The sequence below is a fragment of the Microcaecilia unicolor genome, chromosome 5, assembly GCF_901765095.1.
Source record: "Microcaecilia unicolor chromosome 5, aMicUni1.1, whole genome shotgun sequence".
NCBI lineage: Eukaryota > Metazoa > Chordata > Amphibia > Gymnophiona > Siphonopidae > Microcaecilia > Microcaecilia unicolor.
The window spans coordinates 178,852,548-178,876,688 of record NC_044035.1 but is presented as its reverse complement, the minus strand read 5'-3'; the positions used below and the strand labels follow the sequence as shown (position 1 = coordinate 178,876,688).

The 24,141-nt window shown below is 40.6% G+C and overlaps 1 protein-coding gene across 2 annotated transcripts in view; it reads left to right on the top strand.

Moving 5' to 3' along the window:
* Positions 1–24,141, top strand: part of PDPR (pyruvate dehydrogenase phosphatase regulatory subunit) — a 275,395-nt gene that overhangs the window by 10,564 nt on the left and 240,690 nt on the right. The window contains exons 2-3 of one of the 2 annotated variants that reach the window (XM_030203621.1): positions 653–959; positions 18,244–18,377. In XM_030203621.1, the coding sequence (XP_030059481.1) occupies positions 733–959; positions 18,244–18,377 (361 nt within the window). In that variant the 5' untranslated portion in view covers positions 653–732. The remainder of the gene's footprint in view (positions 1–652; positions 960–18,243; positions 18,378–24,141) is intronic. The other variant, XM_030203622.1, reaches the window with a different exon arrangement.

Sequence of the window (24,141 nt, the reverse complement as noted above, 5' to 3'; positions counted from 1 at the left end):
TTGGATTTTTTTTTTTTAGATGTGGCAATATCAGCACAGGAAAGGCGGAATATTTTTCTATCAATGAGAGATAAAGTTAAGAAGCTTGGGGCTTCCTACTTGTTAGCCTATATAAATGTCAGATTTGCTATTTAGGGGTTACATATGTATTTTTTGCCCCTGAACAGTTGAGATCATGTTTGGACCTAAAAAGAATCTCCACTGAGATTTTGCCATAAGGAAGCTGACTTTATTTTATAATATATGGAATTAATCATGTTAAGCCTTTTTCTTATTGTATTCTCTTTTTTTTCTTTTGTGAATCTCCTATATTTCTAGCCACTTCCCCATCTTTGTTTGGTCTAAGGAAGAGATGTCTTATATGTGGTTTCTTAATTTACCTTGAAAATGTTTCATATTTTATTGTTTCTGTGTTTCTGGTACAAGCAGTATACTTGGATATTTGTGTTAGTTTATAAATAAAGAATAAAAAAAATTTAATAAATGATATAAAGTGCAGAAGTAGAATGCATGTTTATAGATACAGCTGTGTTTAATTCAGAAACTTCAAAAAGCATTCCACATGAAAAGCACCTTGTTTTAGAGTCCTGTTGTTATGCTCCTAATTACTGTATATTTGTATCTTGTCTGCTTCCCCCCCCCCCCCCCCAAGTCTTAGGTTCTACATTTATCTTTCAGCATGGAGTAACTGTGAACTTCGGCAGCTTCAGAGAGGGGGCTCTTGCAGCAAAGATGTTCCCTAGGCTACTGCCAGATGTCCGCTGGTGGGCTGCGGGCCCAGGCTGGCGAAGCTTATCCAACAATAGGTGCAGCAGCTCCACAGCACCTGAACCCCATGCCACGAGTCTCCCTTCTCAAGTTCAGGTGGTAATTTGTGGAGGTGGCATTATGGGCACCTCAGTGGCATATCATCTGGCAAAACTTGGATGGAAGGATGTTGTGCTGTTGGAACAGGGCAGGTAAGAATTCAGAATGCACAGTATAGGACTCCATCTTTTACCTGATTTCCTTATTTAGACTTTATTTCCTCTGATCTGTACATTCTGTTGAATGAAAAGGCAGATAAGTCCTGGAATTAAATTAAATTATGCTTCTGGTTGTCTCTACTCACCTGAAATTTTAAAATGCAGTCTTAAATTGTAATATAATAAAGGTTAAGAATCCAGCCAATTTGTTTTAATTGATGAGATCTGTTGCAAGGTAAAGAAATGCAATCGGAGAAAAGGGAAATGCAACCACTCACAGTGAAACAACAGAAAACGAGGATGATGGTAGTATTGTTAGATCAATAAGCTTGCAGGCTAATAAATTTGTTCACCATGCATTAAAACATGAAGAAAAATGAAATTAAAAATATCTTATCTGGTGGCTGTGTTTCAGCAAATTGCCTGCATTGAGGCTATAACTTTAGATATGTATTACAACAAAGGCAACAATATAAAACCTTCAAAATATTTATATTGGTCCTTGAGCAAACAATTGTTTCCATGTAACAGAAACCAATGAACTCTTTTATGATGAAAAAAACAAAAAGCTACTTTTTCTATTAGACCATAGAAATTAAAAACATAGGTAATGATGACAGTGTCTAATCTGCCCATCACATTAACCACTAAGCTTTGCAGTCCCTTTTTCCCCTTCTGAGGTCCTCTGCTATATATTTGTTCCATACTGTCTTGAATTCAGATGGCACCTTTATCTCATCCACTTTGATTGGTAGTCTGTTCTAGCCATCTATGGCCCTTTCTGTAAAGAAATATTTTCTTATATTACTCCTGAGTTTATCCTCTTTCACCTTTTTGAATGCCTTCCCATGCAGTTTTTTCATTAATTTCTATCGTTTTCTTTATAGTGTTTATTTTCTTTATTATATTTTTTGACTTTCAGGTTTTCTTTATTTTTCACGTTGCTCTTTAGGCTTCGTTTAGACCTGAGCACCCACCTTGATTAGAGCCTTGCCCCTTTTTGATTCTCCAGACTGAGGAATTTAATTTGGTCACAATTCTTTTCTCGAACCCAGTGGCTTCAAATGGTGCACCCAATGTAATCGGGTGATCTGCCATGGACCTGCACAATTGGTGCATTGGGTGTCTTGTGCCTGACTGCCACCCTGATTCTTGCTCTCTCTGTTTACAAATGCAGCTGAGGACACAGAGGGCATGTTCCTGCAGGAGAAACTTTTTTGCTCCTTGAAGACAGGTCCACTGATATGGGCATCGGCACTACAAGCACTGACCTTGATGACTGCCCAGACTTCATCTACCACTGGGAGTGCACTGGCATCAAGGAAGTCTCCACCTCCCCCGACATCAGATGCTAATAGTAGGCCCTGGGACTGGTAAGCATCAACCCGACACCAAGGATGCGTATGGGTTCGATGTATTTCTCATCAGCTCAGAGGGACCGCGATGCTGAGCATCAAGGGAAACCAAAGAAGCACAAGCATCAGTCCCCTTTGATGCACAGTGCCATGAGCACTGGTGCATCATATTTCTGGTACCTGAGAAGTGCCAGCGCCGAGAGCAGTAATATGTAACCTGTCATTAAAATCGTCCGTAGTACCTGAAGATTGGAGGGTGGCCAATGTGATGCCGATTTTTAAAAAGGGTTCCAGGGGTGATCCAGGAAATTACAGATCGGTAAGCCTGGCGTCAGTTCTGAACAAAATAATGGAAACTATTATAAAGAATAAAATTACAGAAAACATAGTCAAGCATAGTTTAATGGGACAGAGTTGGCATGGGTTCAGCCAAGGGAAGTCTTTTCTCACCAATTTGCTTCATTTCTTTGAAGGCATGAATGAACATGTGGATGAAGGTGAGCCAGTTGATGTAGTGTGCTGGTTGATATAGTGTATCTAGATTTTCAGAAAGCTTTTGATAAAGTGCCATATGAGAGACTCCTGAGAAAATTAGTCATGGGATAGGAGGCAAGGTTGTGATGTGGATTAGAAATTGTTATTGGACAGAAAACTGAGGGTAGGGTTAAATGGTCATCTCTCTCAATGTAGGAAAGTGAACAGTGGAGTGCCGCAGGGATCAGTACTGGGACCGGTACTATTTAACATATTTATAAATGATATGGAAATCGGAGCAACGAATGAGGTGATTAAATTTGCAGATGACACAAGGTTGTTAAAACATGAGCGGACTGTGAAATATTGCAGGGAGACCTTAGGAAATTGGAAGATTTGGCATCCAAATGACGCATGAAATTTAATGTGGACTAATGCAAAGTGATGCACATTGGAAAGAATAATCCAAATCATAGTTACCTGATGCTAGGGTCCACCTTGAGGATCAGCACGCAAGAAAAAGAGGTGTCATTGTAGATAATATGCTGAAATCTTCTGCTCACTGTGTGGTGACGGCCAAAAAAGCAAACAGGATGCTAGGAATTATTAGGAAAGGGATGGTGAATAAGACCAAAAATACTATAATGCCTCTGTATTGCTCCATAGTGCGACCGCACCTTGAGTATTGCGTTCAATTCTGGTTGCCGTATCTCAAGAGATATAGCGGAATTAGAAAAGGTTCAAAGAAGAGCGACCAAAATAATAAAGGGGATGAGGAATGGCTAAAGAAGTTAGGTCTTTTTCTCTCTCTCTTTCTCTCTCTTTTTCTTTCACATCTCAACCTCCAGTCCCTAGCCCTCATGGCCTGGATGTTGAAAGTGTAGAATTTTAGTCCTTGAATCTGCCTGAAAGTGTCTCCAAAATCTTGCTCGTTTCCAGGGAAGATTGCACTAAGAGGTGTTCTTTTAAATGGAGAAGGTTTGCTGTCTGGTGTGAGGGCAAAGTCCTAGATCTCTCCCTTTTCCCGACACTCTCCTCACTCTCCCTAAACAAAAACTGCAGTGAATACCTCCTGCACCTATCTGAGTCTAGTTTAAAAGCCAACTCTGTAAGGGTACATCTCAGTGTAATCAGTGCTTACCATTTTTGTATAGTGAGTAAGCCCATCTCTGTACACTACTACTACTACTATTTAGCATTTCTATAGCGCTACAAGGCATACGCAGCGCTGCACAAACATAGAAGAAAGACAGTCCCTGCTCAAAGAGCTTACAATCTAATAGACGAAAAATAAAGTAATCAAATTAATTATTGTGTACAGGAAGGAGGAGGGTAGGTGTAGGCAGGTGGTTACAAGTGGTTACGAGTCAAAAGCAATGTTAAAGAGGTGGCTTTCAGTCTAGATTTAAAGGTGGCCAAGGAGGGGCAAGACGTAGGGGCTCAGGAAGTTTATTCCAGACGTAGGTGCAGCGAGACAGAAGGCGCGAATTCTGGAGTTGGCAGTAGTAGAGAAGGGAACAGATAAGAAGGATTTATCCATGGAGCGGAGTGCACGGGAAGGGGTGTAGGGAAGGACGAGTGTGGAGAGATACTGGGGAGCAGCAGAGTGAGTACATTTATAGGTTAGTAGAAGAAGTTTGAACAGGATGCGAAAACGGATAGGGAGCCAGTGAAGCGACTTGAGGAGAGGGGTAGTATTAGTAAAGCGACCCTGGCGGAAGACGAGATGGGCAGCAGAGTTTTGAACCGATTGGAGAGGGTAGAGGTGACTAGTGGGAGGCCAGCAAGAAGCAGATTGCAGTAATCTAAACGAGAGGTGACAAGGGTGTGGATGAGGGTTTTGGTAGAGTGCTCGGAAAGAAAGGGGCGGATTTTACGGATGTTGTAAAGAAAGAAACGACAGATCTTGGCGGTCTGCTGGATGTGAGCAGAGAAGGAGAGAGAAGAGTCAAAGATGACCCCAAGGTTTCGAGCCGAGGAGACAGGGAGAATGAGAGAGCCATCAACAGAAATAGAAAAATGGGGGGAGTGGGAGGTGGTTTGGGGGAAAAATGAGAAGTTCGGTTTTGGTCATGTTTAATTTCAGGTGGCGTTCAGACATCCAGATAGCAATGTCAGACAAGCACGCTGAAACTTTGGTTTGGATGCAAGGTGAGATATCAGGGGTAGAAAGGTAGATTTGGGAGTCATCAGCATAGAGATGGTAGGAAAAGCCGTGGGATGAGATTAATGAACCAAGGGAAGAAGTGTAGATAGAAAAGAGGAGGGGACCAAGAACAGAACCCTGAGGTACGCCGACAGGCAGAGGGATAGAAGTAGAAGAGGATCCACCAGAGTGAACACTAAAGGTGCGGAGGGAGAGGTAGGAAGAGAACCAGGAAAGGACAGAGCCCTGGAATCCAAGTGAGGACAGGATATCAAGGAGTATGCTGTGATCGACAGTGTCAAAAGCAGCGGAAAGATCAAGAAGAATGAGGATGGAATAGAGACCTCTGGATTTAGCCAGTAATAGGTTATTGGAGACTTTAGTAAGAGCAGTTTCGGTTGAGTGGAGAGGGCGAAAACCAGATTGTAGTGGGTCGAGAATAGCATGTGAGGAGAGAAAATCAAGGCAGCGGCGGTGAACGCTCAAGTAATTTGGAGAGAAAAGGGAGGAGGGAGATGGGTCAGTAATTAGAGGGACAAGTAGGGTCAAGTGAAGGCTTCTTAAGGAGAGGTGTGACCACAGCATGTTTAAAGGCAGTAGGGACAGTTGCAGTGGAAAGTGAGAGGTTGAGAATGTGACAGATAAAAGGAATAAGAGCAGGAGAGATGGCATTAAGAAGGTGGATGGGAATGGGATCAGAGGAACAGGTGGTACATTTTGAGGAAGAAAGGAGAAGTGTAGTTTCCTCTATAGTAACTTCAGGAAAGGAGGAAAAAGAATGAGGGGAAGGAGAGAGAGGGGAACGGACTAGTGGAGGGAGAGGTAGCGAGGTAGAGAATTCAAGGTTTATCTTTTGAACCTTGTCGTGAAAGAATTCAGCAAGGGTCTGAGGAGATAATGAAGGGGGAGTTGGGGGAGGGGGCACCTTGAGGAGAGAGTTCAATGTGGTGAAGAGAAGTCGAGGGTTAGAGCCAAGAGAGTTGGTCAGATGGATATAATAATCCTGTTTGGTGCGTAAAAGAGCAGATTGGAAGGAGGTCAGCATGAACTTAAAGTGTAGGAAATCAGCAAGGGCCCGAGATTTCCGCCAGAGGCATTCGGCGGAGCGGGTACAGGAACGTAGGTAGCGGATATTAGAAGTCAGCCAAGGTTGGGGTTTTGTGCGCCTTATAGGCGGGTCATCAAAGGTGCAAGAGTGTCTAAGGCAGAGGATAGAGTATTGTTGTAAGAAGAAACAGCCTCGTTGACAGACGTGGATGGTGCCACAGTAGAGAGGAGGTTTGAAACATGGTAGGATAGAGATGAAGGGTCAATATCGTGAAGATTCCTAGATAAATTAGATATAATAGGACGGGACTGGGAGGGAGGAGATTTAAGTGTGAAAGTTATAAGATGGTGATCAGAGAGGGGAAGATCAGAGGCAAGGAAACTAGAGGGTGAACAGTTGGAGGAGAAGATGAGATCAAGACAGTGACCATTTTGATGAGTGGGGGAGGTGGAGTACAGCCTCTAGTTATTTGATTCATGAGAGGTTTGATGTCAAAGTCCCCGATCAAACCTCCTACTGTGACATGGGACCTCAACGTATTCTAACCCAGCTGATGAGAGATCCTTTTTGAGCCATTTGATTCCTGTCATCTGAATTGTTTGACCTGGAAAATTGTGTTTTTGGTGGCGGTCACTTCAGCTCGTAGTCAGTAACTTCAGGCCCTAATAGCTGAAGTTTCATTACAACACCCTAAGTCCCTTCCTAAGGTAGTGCCAGTGTTTCATCTTAACCAGTCAATTGTTCTGCCAGCATTTTCCCCATCCTGGCAAATATGTACTGCATACCTTAGACTGCAAGTGAGCCTTAGCTTTCTATCTGGAGCGGTCTAAAACCCATAGACAGTTCACCCAGCTTTTTGTTTCTTTTGACCCAAACAGGATGGGGCTAGCCATCAGCAAACACATGTTCGCTAGCAGATGGAATCTCCTTCATTTACGCCCAGACCTGGTAGCCAACTTGGTCATCCTCCATTGAGGAGACTTGCAAACCTGTGACATGGTTTTCGGTTCACACATTCATATCTCGCTGTTGCTGAGCAGGATACCTGATGTGACAGCTGGTTTTGTCAGACAGTACTGCAGAATTTGTTTGACTAGATTCCAACTCTACCCTCCTAGGCTCAGTTTTGTTCTGTTCCACGCTGCACCGCCACAACTAGGTTGATTGACTTAAGGCCTCAACTTTTCAAGACCCTGTTGTCCTAGTATTGTGTTTTCAGTGAGCCTGATAGATAGGGATTTCCAGATGTGAGAACACTAATGGCCCTGTTCTTGAAGAAAGCAAAGTTACTCACAGTATGCCAAGTATTCTCACATACCCTCCCACCTCCCCTAGGAGTTGTATTCCTTCAGTTGTATTATTCTACTGAGGAACCTGTGCTCGTGAGTCGGGCAGGAAGGCACTCGCGCATGCGAGATTGGACGTTCCTAGAATTTTCTATTGTCTGTGTATGCTAAGCTAGGCAGCGTCTGCACCGGTCTTCGTCGGATGATGTCGCCCAGATGTGAGAATACTTGGCCTGCTGTTCTCAGAGAACACCTGCTACAGGTAAATAACTTTGCTGAGTTTGTGTGTGCGAGCACATGTATGTAGCCTTGTTGGTTGTGTGTGTGCGCGCATTTCCCTAACTGCAGTATCTACACAGCATGTGCTAATTTTTAGCACGTGCTAAAAACGCTAACATACCTTAGTAAACAGGGCCCTTAATGTGGCTTTTCACTTCTCACCATGACAGATTTGGTCACATTCTGTTAAATGTTTGGAGAGTTATTTGCCACAGACAGACAGACAGACATGTTCATAACCCCTTATGTAGACTATCTTTCCAACATCCATTGTTTTGGAGAGAATAAAAAGCTGCGCTTCAATAATCTCTTAAAAAAATACAGCATGAAGTAAAACACGTTAGTTCAATGAATGCAACATCTTAAATTTTAGTTATCCGAGGACAAGCAGGCTGCTTGTTCTCACTGATGGGTCGGCGTCCAAGGCGGCCCAGGAACGGCAATTTTCATAGCAAAAACAAGTTTGCCAGAGTCTTCCAGTGCGCGGGGCGCGGCCATTTTCCCGCCTGTCAAGCCCTGCTCAGTTCTTCTTTTTCTGTGGTGGAGAGTGGCTGCTTTGTCGGTCTTCTCAGGCCCAGAGAAGAGTCTTCGTTTTGTGTTTGCGACTTTTCGGAGTTTTCTCCCTCTTTTGTCTGTCTTTTCTCTTATTTTATCCTCTTACAAAACTAAAAAAAAAACAAAAAACAACAACAAATCCCTTATTTCTTAGTTTGGCCCTTTAAGTTTCCTTTCATTTTCGTCGCCGCCCTCTTTCTCATTTTTGTGCCATTCTTTTGGCACAATCGCAAATTTTGACTTCGCCGCCACTATTTTTCCGTCCATGTCATCGAGGACTCCCAGCAGCTTCAAGAAGTGTACTCGGTGCAACCGGTCAATTTCAGGTACCGATCCCTACACATGGTGTCTTCAGTGCCTTGGGCCCGACCATCGCCCAGACGCATGTAAGTTGTGTCTTAGCCTTAAATGGCGGACACAAGCATCAAGAAAAACTCTTCAGGACCGTCTTTTCGGAGCTTCGACCGGTTCTTCTTAATAATGCTGCTCCCCTACCCATTTAAACTGTACCCAACAATAAAACCCATCTACATTTAAAAATGTGGCAAAAATCACATTTAAATATATAACGATTAAGTATTGCTTTCTAAAGAAAACAAAACATCCATTGTTTTACATATATATCAAATTAAAGCTCATCATTTTTGAAAAAAAAAAAAGAAAAGGTGCATGGAACAGCCAGATCTCGACTTTTTTTGTAAAACTAGGAGGTGTCTTTCAGGGCTTCAAAGTTGTCTAGTAACTTGCTTCAGAGCCTAGTTGCTGCTAGAGAAAAGCTGTTTGTCCTAATCATTTCTAACTCAAATTCTCCCATCTGTTGTACACATAAAATCCCTTATTGGGATGACCTAAGGAGCAACCTCAAACATAATTTAACAGTCTTGTCTGATAGGTAGGTGGGTCTTAGACCCTGAAGTATTAAACACTTGCATTAATATTTTGTTTTTACACTGGTCAGCACATTTTAAAATTAATACATATACATTATGTGATACAGCCAGCAGATTTGTTTTTTAGTTTTCCTCTCCTTCTTCCCCCACATCCTTTCCACACTTCAGTTACTACATTTCTTATGTCATTGCAAAGAAACTTTTAGATGATAATAATTGAGACTAAGGACAGTTTAATAGGGGTAGTGGGAGGCTCAAAAATGTGTGTGTTTGCAATCAAAGTATGATATAGTTCCCTCCCCCTTACAAAAAAAAATAATGCTGAAGACTGAAAGACACTGTGATAATTAGAGACATCAAACTCATTGCTGTTTTATGTTCAGAATCATTTACTATTTTTGATACCAGTGAAAATGTTTCCAACATAGTGAAACATGAGTGCCAGCATAGAGATGGAAATAATCCGCTCTCAGAATAATTTTGTATGATGAGAGATTTTGGACACTTGTGGAAACAGAGAACTACCCTTTTTTGAATGATTAGTAGCGTTCCTTTTTTTCAGTCCACTTATTTGTGCAAGTTTGTTTTCTGCTAGGAAGTATCTGAATTCAGAGTTTAGATCATGTGTGACCGCGATATCGTAAGTCCAGTTTTGTATAGAATTTCTAGGTCGAAAAAGGAATAGCCAAATTGGAACATTCACAATTTACAGCTTATTTTACAAAAAGGCATACTGAATGTGGAACATTTTGCAACATAACATAAAAAACAAAACAAAACTGCTGTAATACATATATTGATGGCACGTAAAGTGGGAACAGCAATTTTACGTTAAAAAAAAAAAAAAAAAAAGCAGCATTGCTTAATACATGTAGGTAGCAATTTTAGAAGAGGCACTAGTTATATGTATGCATCTGGCATGCATAGATTTGAAGGGGCATGTTCTGGGACAGACCTTAAATTTTTACATACATTTTAGTTATGTTTTGCAACAGAAGTATATGTACACTTCAACAGTTTCCCTATCAGCATTTTTACCAGCTCCAAGGCACATATAATTACCAACTAACTGCTCATTTGGATCTGCAGTTTTGAGGAGTAACTGAAGAAGGAATTATGCTTACCCCTCTGGTGTTCAATACCATCTAAAATTGCAAAATTATTGGGAGTGCGACTCCTTAACTGGCTCCCCTTAAATGAGCAGTTTTACAAAATTCTGATTTACTTGTGTCTGTAATATTTTTACACATGTAAACCTTCTAAAATCACCTTCAGTTTGTAGCAGAATGTACCAGTTCTGTAAAAGTTTTGATTTGGCATTCGGTTAGCAAATTAAAAACTGGTTAAAAGATAGAAAACAGAGTCTGTATTCTCAACGGAGAAGGGTAGTTAGTGGGGTTCACCAGGAGTCTGTGCTGGGACTGCTGCTTTTTAACATATTTATAAATGACCTAGAGATGGGAGTAACTAGTGAGGTAATTAAATTTACTGATGACACAAAGTTATTCAAAGTTGTTAAATCATGGAAGGATTGTGAAAAATTACAAGAGGACCTTATGAGACTGGGCGTCTAAATGGCAGATGATGTGTAATGTGAGCAAGTACAAAGTGATGCATGTGGGAAAGAGGAACCCGAATTATAGCTACATCTTGCAAGGTTCCACGTTAGGAGTCACGGACCAAGAAAGGGATCTAGGTGTCGACGTTGATACGTTGAAACCTTCTGCTCAGTGTGCCGCTACGGCTAAGAAAGCAAATAGAATGTTAGGTATTATTAGGAAAGGAATGGAAAACAAAAATGAGGGTGTTATAATGCCTTTTGTATCGCTCCATGGTGCGACCGCATCTCAAATATTGTGTTCAATTCTGGTCGCTGCATCTCAAATGTCACCTTATTTTGCATTTGGACAATGAAGGAAGTATAAAACTCTCTCTCAGAAGCAAGTCATAAATGTGATGAATTACTCCAAAAGTTAGGACCCCTCGTAAAAATTGGAAAAGAACTTTGAAAAAAGCTGAACAGTAGTAACATAGTAAATGATGGCAGATAAAGACCTGAGCATTCCATCCAGTCTGCCCAACAGTCACACTCCTTATCAATTCATGTGCTATATAGCATAAATTATTAGACCACACAAAGGGGTGAAGGGGATGTTGGAGCCCAGTCAATGTGGCAGTGAAGTACTGAAGCTTTGCACAAGTCTACATCTTATACAGTGATCTACTCCATTTATTTCACTGACCTAGTGCTCCAAATACACATGGGGATTTGTGATAATGGCCACCACTAAAAGCATCAAGGCAGAGTCATAGTACTGTCATTGGGATTAAAAAGGCATAAAGCGGAACCACCAAGCCCCAAAATGATGGCACTGGTTGCAGAGCAAGTTCCTTTGTTGTTAGAGGCCCTTGAAGAAGTATTCAGCATGAAAGAAATACTCGAGGTACAGCTGAAAACCACGACAAGTATTAAGACTGAATTGGAAAATCTTTCAGCACAGTTGCATTTATCATAAAAATTGCATCAAGCAATTGGAGGAAAGAATGTTGTATTTGGAACCCATGCTGTGAAACCTGTGGATAATAATGGAGCGGCTATTCAAAGATTATAGGCCAACACTGAAGACCACTTGAATAGAAATTAGTATGACAACATTAGGGTGCTAGGTCTCTGAAGGGTGTTAATCCTCCCCCGCTAGCAAACTTCTCCGCAGGGAACCAACTGCTGAGAACCTTGCTGCCCTTGACGATATCAAGGAACCAGACCCCCAGCACACTGGACTTTACCCTGTTGATAAGTGTGACTCAGAACAGTTATCTGAAACCAATTCTCATTGGTCCAACGACTTTGATGGCACTTTTCTGGAAGACGCCACCGTTCCAGACGATATGGATGCCAACAGCACCCGTACAAGTGTTGTTTCAGCAGCAGTAACGGTGTTACATCAGTACACCCTCTTCTTCTGCTTTCCATCTGCTCGACTGTTTGCTGTTGGACTTGTGTGCATGATCATACTTTGTATAGGTTTGGTTTTGTTTTTCACTACCCTGTTTACCTATACTGCTGACAGTAACCTCTTAGATCTTTGGATCTCACTCACGGCCTTTCCCACTGGCAACGTTACTTTGCCCGTTGAAAACGCCACGGTACTTGCGACTACTTCAGTACTTGCAACTACCCCTGCAGTACTTGCAACTACTTCTGTACTTGCAACTGCTACTGCTCCCCCATCTACTACAGCAGCCTACACAGAGCCCCAACAGAACACCACATTCACACGCCTGTTTAGACACACATCCTTCCAAACGATCACAAACATCAGTCCCATTGCCACCAGTAATCCTACCCCCTGGGCAGACACATCTGCCACAACAGACTTTTCAACTGGCAATCCTACAGTGCCTATTGAAAACCCTGCGACTACTCCTGTCCTCACTAATTCTCCTGTTTTTCATGCTACAAGTGTTCCCAATAATATCAGTAGCTCGGTCCATATTGTCCCCAATCGTACCATTACTTTTGAGGATAATATTACCTTGCCTGGATTACGACCCACCCCTCCTCCTTATCATCTGGTTCCTACTAGTGACGTTCCTCCTTCCACGAATACTTCCTTAGCCTCTCCAGGTACCAGAGTCCCAGCTACTCGTCCTCCCAGATAGCTCAGCATCCCAAAGGAGCTACCAATATATGTCCCGTGGAAGAGAATCTCCACCATTGTCGCCTTCAATTTAGGTGAACAGATAATCCCTGTACCCCCAGAATACCTTCTGGATCCTCGTGAATTATTATTCCCCATTGGGACCCTGCTCCAGAAGACAATCCCAATTGGGATCCCCTCACTCGATATCAGACACTGTGTGAACCTTTACTTGACAATTGGACACTTGGCCCCAGTCGAACTGTTACTCACACTCTGGTATTGTTTGGAGGAAGTTTGGGTCTACAAGTGGAACAGACCGACGATCTCCTAATAAGACCAGAAACTGGTGACGTGGTAGATTTTTGGTTATTCACATACGCCGTAATTGACACTGATTGGATACCTTTTCTGTTTCTCAGAGAGGTTGGATTGGGACCTTTGGAAATATATAGTCTCTTTGAAGTACCCGATCCCATTGAAAGAGGGGCTATTAGAGTTTACCCCCCATACTCAAGTTACGCCTAATGATATATCCAGCCTTGATATATTTTGGAATACTGATTGTTGTGATAGCAGCTCTTGCTAAGACCCTAGGGATAATTTTGTTGCTTACCTTAATCATTAGCCGTCATTTACCCTTCGTACAATCTTGATACAGTGTTTGATTATGAAAACGACCAACATGAAGTGCCTGGCCCTTTTCTTGTGTGTGCTCACCATGCCCATTGTACATGGAGAACAGGATTTAGAAAAATTTCTGCAACAATTTACGACCACTTATGAAATAACATTACCCACCACAAAAGACACGACCACAATAACCCTTGATGTGTGTGCTTACACAATGTGTGGGGAACATCCTGTACAGCAATATTTGTCAGCTTTTGAGGTATACCTGTGTCCCTTCTCCAATTGCGGAAGTTGGGCACAAGTATGGTGGTACACAGGTTCATGGATTCCCTACTCAGGTAGTGAGATTCCAGATCTCAAAAAGAGCATTTCTATCATGAAATTGCGAGTGAATGGCCTCTGTCCAATGACCAAATGTAATCAAGTGGCTATCACTTTCAGAGGAGTAACGGCTGTTACCTACAGAACTTATTCCTTAGGAATTGATGCCTCAGGTAGAGACCCCGTTGGAAAATTCAAGATTGTTCCACCCCCAGCCCAACCAGAAAAGAATCCTTTGATGCCAACTAAAATCCCAGAAGTAAAGATTCCTTACCAGATTGTGCCGATTAATAATTCCAAAGATTTAGTGGCACTAGAAACAGGATTTGGGAGACAAACCTATGGCTCGAATGGGCGCATTATACTACAAAGAGTTTGAATGTCTCTAATTGTTATTTTTGTTCCCATGCAAGAGCAGAACCAACAGTAGTTCCTTTCCCTTTAGATCTCCGCAATGATCCAGATGGGTTTTGGTGTATGTTAGAGTTATTGCAGGTAAAAGAAGAAGTCAATCAGTCTTGTCAGCATCTTGACGAGCACCACCCCTACCTACCCCCTCGGATGAGGGTCCCGCCCGCATTCAGGATCCCAGATCCTGCAACCAGATATCATACATGTCTGGAACGATATGGGGTGAAAAATACACGGTTTCTAGGAAATTTGACCAATTGTAACACAACCTTAGAAAAAGGGACTCTACGAAATCTAAATCTCACAGACTTTTCACAAGCTAGAGCAGACATATGGTGGTATTGTGGAACCCGTACTATCCACCATACACTTCACAGAAGTTGGACAGGCAGATGTGCTTTAGTCAAATTGGTAATTCCAATTGTAATAGCATCTTTGCTCCCTCCTCATAGCAGCTCTTCCTCACGAGTGAAGAGAAATGCAATGCCTGGATCTTTTGATGATCGGGTCTATATAGATGCAATTGGAGTTCCAAGAGGGGTTCCGGATGAGTTCAAAGCCAGAAACCAAATAGCTGCAGGTTTTGAATCAGCTTTCTTTTGGTGGGCTACTATAAATAAGAATTTAGACTGGATCAACTATATATATTACAACCAGCAGAGATTTGTGAACTACACTAGAGATGCAGTTCAAGGAATTGCAACACAATTAGACGCCACCAGCAGGATGACGTTGGAAAATAGATTAGTTCTTGACCAGATTTTAGCGTCAGAGGGCGGAGTGTGCCGGAAAATAGGTACACAGTGTTGCACCTTTATCCCCAACAACACTGCTCCAGATGGATCAATCACCAGAGCTTTGGAAGGCTTAACCTCACTGTCACAAGAGTTGGCAGAAAACTCTGGCATAGATACATCCTGGACAGGTTGGATGGATAGAGCTTTTGGTAAATGGAAAACATTTATCATTTCAGCAGCCACGACCATAATCATAGTGGTAGCAATTTTTGTATTAGTAGGATGTTGCATAATCCCTTGTACTAGAGGCTTAGTAGAACGCTTAATCGAAACTGCAATAATGAAAAAGACAACAGCTGGACAATATGTCCTGTACGAAAATCTCCTTCCCAACACCACAGGAGATAACACATTGGACTATCTCCCTCTGAGAAGGACCAATCGCTATGCAAATGCTAGAGACATGGTAGAAATGTCTGCCACTGTATAATCAAATATAGCACACAGGGATACAATATAGAACGTTAAGCTTTATGAAATAATGCAATAAAAACAAAGAATATAACTATATAATCAATGCAAAACTATATATATATATAACCTATAATCAGTATATAACCAAAGGAATGAATGATTGTTATGAATATATATACACACCTATATAAGAGTAAGAATAGAACCTGCATATTAATGGGTTGAGCAAAAGTATTGGTATAAAAGAAATGACTGAAGTAGTGCCTATGTTATGATCTGAATCTCAGTAATTTGACCATATCAGGTTTTAGAATAGACTCTGCAGAACAACAGTTTTACAAGGATACCTTCTGGAATGGATGGTACCATGGTACGTTAACCCTGGTGTCACCCTATGGGATAGAGTGAAGAGGGGAATGTTAATATGGATTGGAACTTGAGTATCCACTGGAATGGTGGTAAGCCAGGTTACAGGACTTAGGTCAGCAGAGAAGCCTGGACTAGGCCTGATGACCCACTAATGGCATAACAGTTGAGAACCTGCAAACGCAGGACCATATGATGAAGTCTTAATAAAACCTGAAACAAATTACAAATTGAATATAGCATGTATGATGATAGAATAATAGACAAAAATGGTTTGTAAAATCTAGCTTGTATTTCTATAACATGGCACACAGGTCATAAGATTATATAAAAATAGATTGTGAAACTGGATGTTTCTATAAAAGATAAAGACAAGATGTTCAGGGTGACGGAAATGATGCGAGGTTTTGAAATAGCAAAAGAAAGAGATGTTTACCGGAAAAGACAGTTGGGTAGAGATGGACACCTGGCCGGAAAAAAAAGAAATGTTTCAAAATAACTAGAACAGGAAAGAAGTTGGTACAAGATGTTACAAAAAGTACAAATGACCATCTGCCGGAAAAGGGAAAAAAATTGGTACAGAGATATTGGGCAATAAGATGAAAAAAAATTAAGATCTGTGCCTATAAAAGAGTTAACATTCAGACAGAAAAGTTAGAAGCTTCTACAGCACTTGACCGACGGCAGAGCTCTGTGCATTTGAACCCAGATGTATGTATTAAACTGAAGACTTTATCTTGGTAAGAATAAATAAGATCTTATTCCTGAAAACTATCCTTGTCTTTATTCCTACATATTGTATTATATGTACTCTTTCCTTATTATCTACTATACACAAATAAACCACACTCACTGAACTACAAAGAGTAGATTAAACCATATATATATGTGGGAACATAAATGGCCCAGAATACACCTAGATCCAGAAAGGCAAAAAGCAGTGGTTATGGGAATTAGTTTAGAATTGCGGCAGCTGATGCCTCCCCAGAACAGACCCCCATGGGACGGGGTAACCCTGGAGGTTAGGGAAACAATTCAAAGCCTTTTGGATGAGCTAACACTCTTTACCCCTCCGTGTAGAGGGGTGAAGAAGGGGTCTGAAAGAGGTCCAATTAAACAAGGGACCAGAAGAGTACAGTACCACTGCCTACCTGGAAACATTTCTACCCTATTTGTTGAATCTTTTTTTTATTTATTATTTTTTATTTATAAGTTTTACATCTTTAAACCAAGAATTTACACTTGTACAGAAAACGTGTTATCAAACGTATAAACGGCGAGTGCCGTACTCACTCGCAAATGAGCAGTAGAGACTTCCCTCTCTGTCCCGCCCCCGCATCAATACGTGATGACGAGGGGCGGGACAGAGAGGGAAACTGCGCGAAGGGGAGGGAACCGCCAAGGTCGCCACCGCTCCCCCCCCCCCGAGGTCGCCACCACTGGTACCCCCCCCGGAGTTGCCGCTGCCGCCACCCCTCCACCCGGCCCGTCTCTTCGCTATTCAACTTACATCTCCGCAGCAGGCAGATCAGCTGAGCTGCCGTTGGCCTTCCTTCCCTGCCTGTGTCCCGCACATCGCTGATGTTACGTCACACGAGGGCGGGACACAGGCAGAGAAGGAAGGCCGACAGGAGTTCAGCTGATCTGCCTGCTGCAGAGATGTAAGTTGAATAGCGAAGAGACGGGACGGGTGAAGGGGTGGCGGCGCCGACTTGGGGGGGGGTACCGGTAGCAGTGAACTCGGGGGGAGGGGCCAGCGGCGACCCACTAGCCTGTTTTAACTGGCTCAACGGCTAGTTTTTCTCATAAAGATTAAAGAAACATAACATTGTAAACAATATAAGAACATTGTGAACAATATAAACACTCAAGTCCACATTAATGAGATCCAAGATTAATAAAAAAAAAAGGAAATATTTTTAAGATACTATGAGGCATATTTTCAAAGCACTTAGCCTTCCAAAGTTCCATAGAAACCTATAGAACTTTGGAAGGCTAAGTGCTTTGAAAATATGCCTCTATAGTACCTAAGAATTAAGGCTGGCAATTAACTATTTGAGCTTATTTATCCTCCTAATGATCTTTTAGTTGCTATAAAGGTTGGTAGATGAGAAAGCTCTGTAAATACATATTTAACTGCATTGTATCTAATAATACATTTACAGGGTTATCTTAGAAAAAAGGTACCCCCTAGATGCAAAACACTAGGCTTTAATATCAAAAACTGTTTACATCTTCGTTGGGTTTTCCTTGAAAGATCAGGAAATAGTTGAATTTTTTTTCTAAGATATTTATTGAATCTTGATCTTGCCAAGCCGTTGTAATTGGAAAGACTGCACAAGTCTTACTTTAACAGTATCACTTATAATTTGTTGAATTTTGTTAACTCAATGCAAAAATTTTAAAGATCAGTACATATTCGTACATATTTATTGTATATAAATAATATATATACACAAATATCATATCACACTGTGTATAATCTGATTTATAGCTTTCTTAACCAATGTGGTTGCTTCCAGTAGCAGAGAATGTAAAGATGCTACTGAAAAATTTTTTAAAAAGTTACTTTAAAATCAAGAATTTTAATTGGTGATACATATTTTGCTATCTGGAACTGCTGAAGTGATATCCAGTTTATGGCCTTTCTGTTCCGTTGTAGGTTGGCAGCTGGCTCCACACGTTTCTGTGCAGGCATTGTCAGCACTGTCAAGCATATCTCCATAGAAACCAAGATGGCTGACTATTCGAACAAACTTTATCAACAATTAGAGCAAGAGACGGGGATCCCAACAGGTAAGAGGAGGAGTCATTGAGATCTATAGTCACAAGTATCAGACAGTGTTTTAGCTTCAAAATACTACACTGTAAAGCTCTCCTTTTAATAGAATGATAATGTAATTTGGATAGAAGAATTAAAAATATTATTAGTGTCTCTAAGACACTATACCCTCTTATAGGGAAAGGGAAATGGGTCTTGATATACCATCTTTCTGAGGTTTTTGCAGCTACATTCAAAGTGGTTTACATATATTCAGGTACTTATTTTGTACCAGGGGCAATGGAGGGTTAAGTGACTTGCCCAGAGTCACAAGGAGCTGCAGTGGGAATCTCAAACTCAGTTCCCCAGGATCAAAGTCCACTGCACTAACCACTAGGCTACTCTTCCAGTTTTAATTTTCAATACTTTTCAGATGGATTGTAAAGCAGAAAGTCCAGGACTAGGTAAGTACCTGACACGGGTCGTAGTATTATAGCTGGTGTGGTTTTATGGTAATATTTAACAACAACATATAGCAGTATACTATGTTTTCAAATCACACTTTTAGATTTGTTTCTTCACTCTCCTTTATACCTCCAGCTCACTTAGAACCAGGGGTCAGATCTAACACCATGAGCTTCTGTTTTCTTTTGACAAGCAATATTGATTGAGCATAGAAGTGAGTAACAACATCACACAGCACCTGGACGGAACAGCTCTTGTAGAGCTCTGAACTGTGTGTAAACTTTTGAGCATTCGTGGCCCTTCCTGCATTTGTTGTCTTGGTCCTCTGTTTTTCTCTCTTCAGTAGTCTTAATGACATTTTTGTGGTGGTTTTTTATTTTTTTTATTTAAAGACTTATTTAGATTTTTGTTTTGTAATTTTCTATTTGTTTTCTTCACTGCTGAACATTTTACAGATCAAGCCAGGGTTTCAGCCATCAGCTGATATGAGCATAGATCATATCTATGCTAAATGTAAGAACTTCAGAAGAATATTTCTGGAGCTAGAGAGCATCACTTCCGTCAACTCTGCAATCATTATGAGACGGAGAAGAGGCCCCTTCTGCACAGATAGAAAAGGGAAGAATTTTTTCTGGGTAGGGCTGATTCTGTACACTTCAGTGGACCTTCTTCTGTGGATGTTGTCCTTAACTCCCTGTGCAAAAGGTAGCCACAAGGGATCAGCACCACGGATCCTATAAGTTAGAAAATGACAGCAGATAATAAATATATGGCCTAACAGATTCACCACCATTATCACACCAAAACTGAATCTTCAAATTTCGGACACCCTAAAAATTCTTGGAGTTACCATCGATTGACACTTAACACTTGAGAGTCACGCGAAAAACACAACCAACTACTACTACTTAACATTTCTAAAGCGCTACTAGGGTTACGCAGCGCTGTACAATTTAACATGGAAGGACAGTCCCTGCTCAAGGAGCTTACAATCTAAAAGACAGGTGTACAATCTAAAGCTTACAATCTAAAAGACAGGTGTACAACCAAGAAAATGTTCCACTCAATGTGGAAATTAAAAAGAATAAGACCATTCTTCCCAAGGACCATCTTCTGCAACCTGGTACAATAAATGGTACTCAGCGATCTAGACTACTGTAACGCACTCTACGCCGGCAGCAAAGAACAAATAATCAAAAAACCAGACAGCTCAGAACACTGCAGCTAGACTCATATTCGGTAAAACAAAATATGAAAGTGCTAAACCCCTACGAGAAAAGCTACGCTGGCTCCCACTTAAAGAGCGCATCACGTTCAAAATATGTACCCTAGTTCATAAAATCATTCACGGAGAGGCCCCAGCCTACATGTCGGACCTAATAGACCTACCACCTAGGAATACTAAAAAATCATCCCACACATTCCTTGAGCTTCACTTCCCCAACTGCAAAGGGCTAAAATACGAGTTAATGCATGTGTCAACCTTTTCCTATTTGAGTACACAATTCTGCAACGCGCTGCCGCGCATCCTAAGAACGATGTACAAACTAACCAACTTCCGCAAACTACTGAAGACCCATCTCTTTAACAAGGCATACCACGAAGATCAACAAATGTGAACTCCTACACACATATCCAGAATTGTCTTACAATATTTGCTTGTTACACTACTATCATATTTTATCATTATCATGTTACCCAAGATCCTTTTGCAACACCAAATGTCAATCTTCTTATATATTTTTACTACTCATGATGTATTGTAAGCCACATTGAGCCTGCAAAAAGGTGGGAAAATGTGGGATGCAAATGCAATAAATAAAAAAATAAAAACTAGTCTGCCATCCATACTAACCGCTAATCTCTACTATCCCCTTCCTCTCTACTATCCCCTTCCTCTCTCTTAAAAATCCCAAACGTACAAACATTCTATACATGTTATTCCTGGAATTGTGGATTTTTCCCAAGTCCATTTAGTAGTGGTTTATGGACTTGTTCTTTAGGAAACTGTCTAACCCCTTTTTAAACTCTGCTAAGCTAAACGCCTTCACCACGTTCTCCGGCAACGAATTCCAGAGTTTAATTATGCGTTGGGTGAAGAAAAATTTTCTCTGATTTGTTTTAAATTTACTACACTGTAGTTTCATCGCATGCCCCCTAGTCCTAGTATTTTTGGAAAGCGTGAACAGACGCTTCACATCCACCTGTTCCACTCCACTCATTATTTTATATACCTCTATCATGTCTCCCCTCAGCCGTCTCTTCTCCAAGCTGAAAAGCCCAAGCCTCCTTAGTCTTTCTTCATAGGGAAGTCGTCCCATCCCCGCTATCATTTTAGTCCCCTCATTCCAGATCTTCCTTTCTTTTGAAAGAGGCCCATGTCCTGTGCATTTATGCCATGGAGCTGTTTAAATGTTTTGTCTTACTCTCTAATGGAGAAGATGCTTTCTTGCAGTGTGGAACATTTATATCCAAGTATTATTCCTGAGAATGAGGTGCTTGATTCTGAACAAATTACAACTTTCATAGCATACAAGTCCATTCTCTGGTTATCTCTGGACCTAGCTTCCCTACTCTTGGTGTGCAGGGGGGGCTGGGGGAGGGGATATGGGATGGGGGTGTTAGGAGCTATCTGTTAGCTTGTTGGACTTTTAGGGTCGCAGGCTATAAGAACCCAAGCCTCTTGCCAGAGGTGTAGTTTTGTTCATGGTCTTTTGTATGTTTTAGATGTTTGACTGTTTGGTGTTTGTATTGCTTTAATATAAAAACCAATTAAAACATTTTACACTAAATGTGTCTCTTTGTCTCTCTGTCTGTCTCTCTCTCATATGAGAGCTTCAGATTTCTAAAACATCAGACCAGGAGAGCAGAATTCCTTGGTCAGAAACGCAATCTCCCTTCAGCCCTTCGTATTTACATAGAATGCCAGAAAGTTCTTAATTTAGAATTAAAGTGTCAAAAAAGCTTACTACTCATGCATTATTACCTCGTCTATTAATCCTATTAAGGCTCTTTTTTCTGTTTAAATAAATTGTCTGGAATACAAACCACTGAAAATCATAGTTCCACTCTTATCTGATGTCCTAGCTTCATTTTTCTTCACCAAGGTCTATTATCTACATTCATCTACTTCTGGTAGATTGCCATCTCTCCTTGATCTTAGTCACGACCTTGATTAGGTTCCAGGATTTGTTGGAACTGGACTGTGGATGTTTTCTGAATTACCTTTGCTTACTTTGTTTACAAAACTGTTTGCTACTATGAGACAGACAACCTGTTCCTTAGACCCTTTTCCTTCATCTTGGATCAATATTCCAACCCATGGATTACTACCCCTTGCTGTTTATGTAGTAACATCAAGTCTATCTGCTGCTTGAGTCTCTCTAAGCTGGAAAACAGCAGTAGTCAAACACAGTCTCTTGATCCTACTGTACCTAGCAACTACCAACCTGAATCTCAACTTTGCTTTCTTTCCAAACTTACAGAGAAAGTTGTTGTTTTTCAACAAATTTCTACCTTCCTTGAAAAATCATCTGCCTTACATCCTAGACAATCCAGTTTCAGGAAGGCTTTAGCACAGAAACCACCATTTACTGCATTGCTTGGTGAAATTCATGCCAATCTTGATGACAGAAAGATCATTATTGCTGTTTCTCTGGATTTAAGTGCCTCATTCAACTTTCAATCATGCTGTCCTGTTTTACCAGCTTTATTACATTGGTATCAGAGGATATGTCCTTTCCTGTTCTGAATAATTTTTAATGGATAGGTTGTTCTTTGTAAGTTGTTCTGGCTCTGTGTTCCACTCATTGACCCACTTGTGGTGTACCTCAGGGTTCCATCTGATCACCTATAGTCTTCAATATATTTTTGAGTCCCCTAGCAACTATCAATCACAACCATGGATTTAACTCATCTCTATGCTGATGACATCCTATTGGTTTTCTTTAATTGACATTCCTTTCCAAATGGCTGAAGGCTGGTAACTGGAGCTTAATTTGATGGTAGTCTGGATATATAAGACCCCCCCCCTCCACTCACAATTGTCCCTGGTTCTCTGGGACCTTTCCTATTCAACAGTTAACCCATTCAGTCACTTTAGAGCCCATACTGAGGGTGCTATTCATAAGTTACCTATGCTGAACTGTAACAAAGGCTTTCCTTAATGCAAGTATACCATGTCTAGTACTCTCCCTTGTTCCAATTCTCTGATCATCCAGTCAAAGAAATTAATCAGATTTGTTTGACATGACCTACTTTTAGTAAAACCATTCTGCTATGAGTCCTACAATCCATTGCATTCCAGAAACTATACTTTCCTCTTCTTTAGAGGTATTTTCATTAATTTACTCACCGTGGAGATCAGACTAATGAGCATGTAGTTCCCAACCTGCTCCTTACTTCTGTTTTTATGGAGAGGGGACCAAAAGTAAACCACCCAAAGGTGGAGGTGCACTAGTTCCCTACGTCAGATGGATGCGGAAGCAAAAAGTAGGGAGAGTTGGCTCTTCTCAAACACCAGAGGAGACGTAATAATGGAAACAGAATCTTTATTGCAAGAAAAACAGAATGACTCAACACAACAGCTGTGTTTCGGCACCCAAGCGCCTTCCTCAAGAGTCTACAAAATATACAATTGACAAGACATACAATAAAAAGAAAATAAATACAATAATCATGAAAAAAAATAAATATATAAAGATATGTACACATTTATATGAAAGATGCCATATGTGAATAATCAATAAATCTCTCTCTCTCTCTCTCTCTCTCTATATATATATATATATATAATGAAAATATATGGCATATGTGTAACAAATATTGTGACGTAAAATGTAAACATATAAAAGATACATATCTATAAGTATAAAAAATGAACAAATATATCAAAACCATGTATATGTGACAGTTATAACCTAAAACATTAAATAAATCAATCAATCACAGTAGCAAATTTCAAAATGGTGTAAATTAAAACATAAATGAATGTTGTACATTAAAACGAATTAAATATATAATTAAATCTATGTGGTATATTTCAAAATAGTGTAGATAAAAAAAAAACTATATCTACTGACCTTATGATGTATGGCTGATGATGAAAAAGATATCTTTATTAAATCAGTACACACAAAGTATATCAATCTAACCCTATAGATGGAAATGAAAATGAAAACTCACTCATTTTTTTACATCTAGTTTGATTTCACAAAACAACACATGATAAATCGATCTTACAAACAATTGGGTGAAATGAATTTCCAAAATGCTTACCAACCCTCTAAAATTATGTAAATAAACCTGGAAATTATAAAAATGAACTTGGAGATT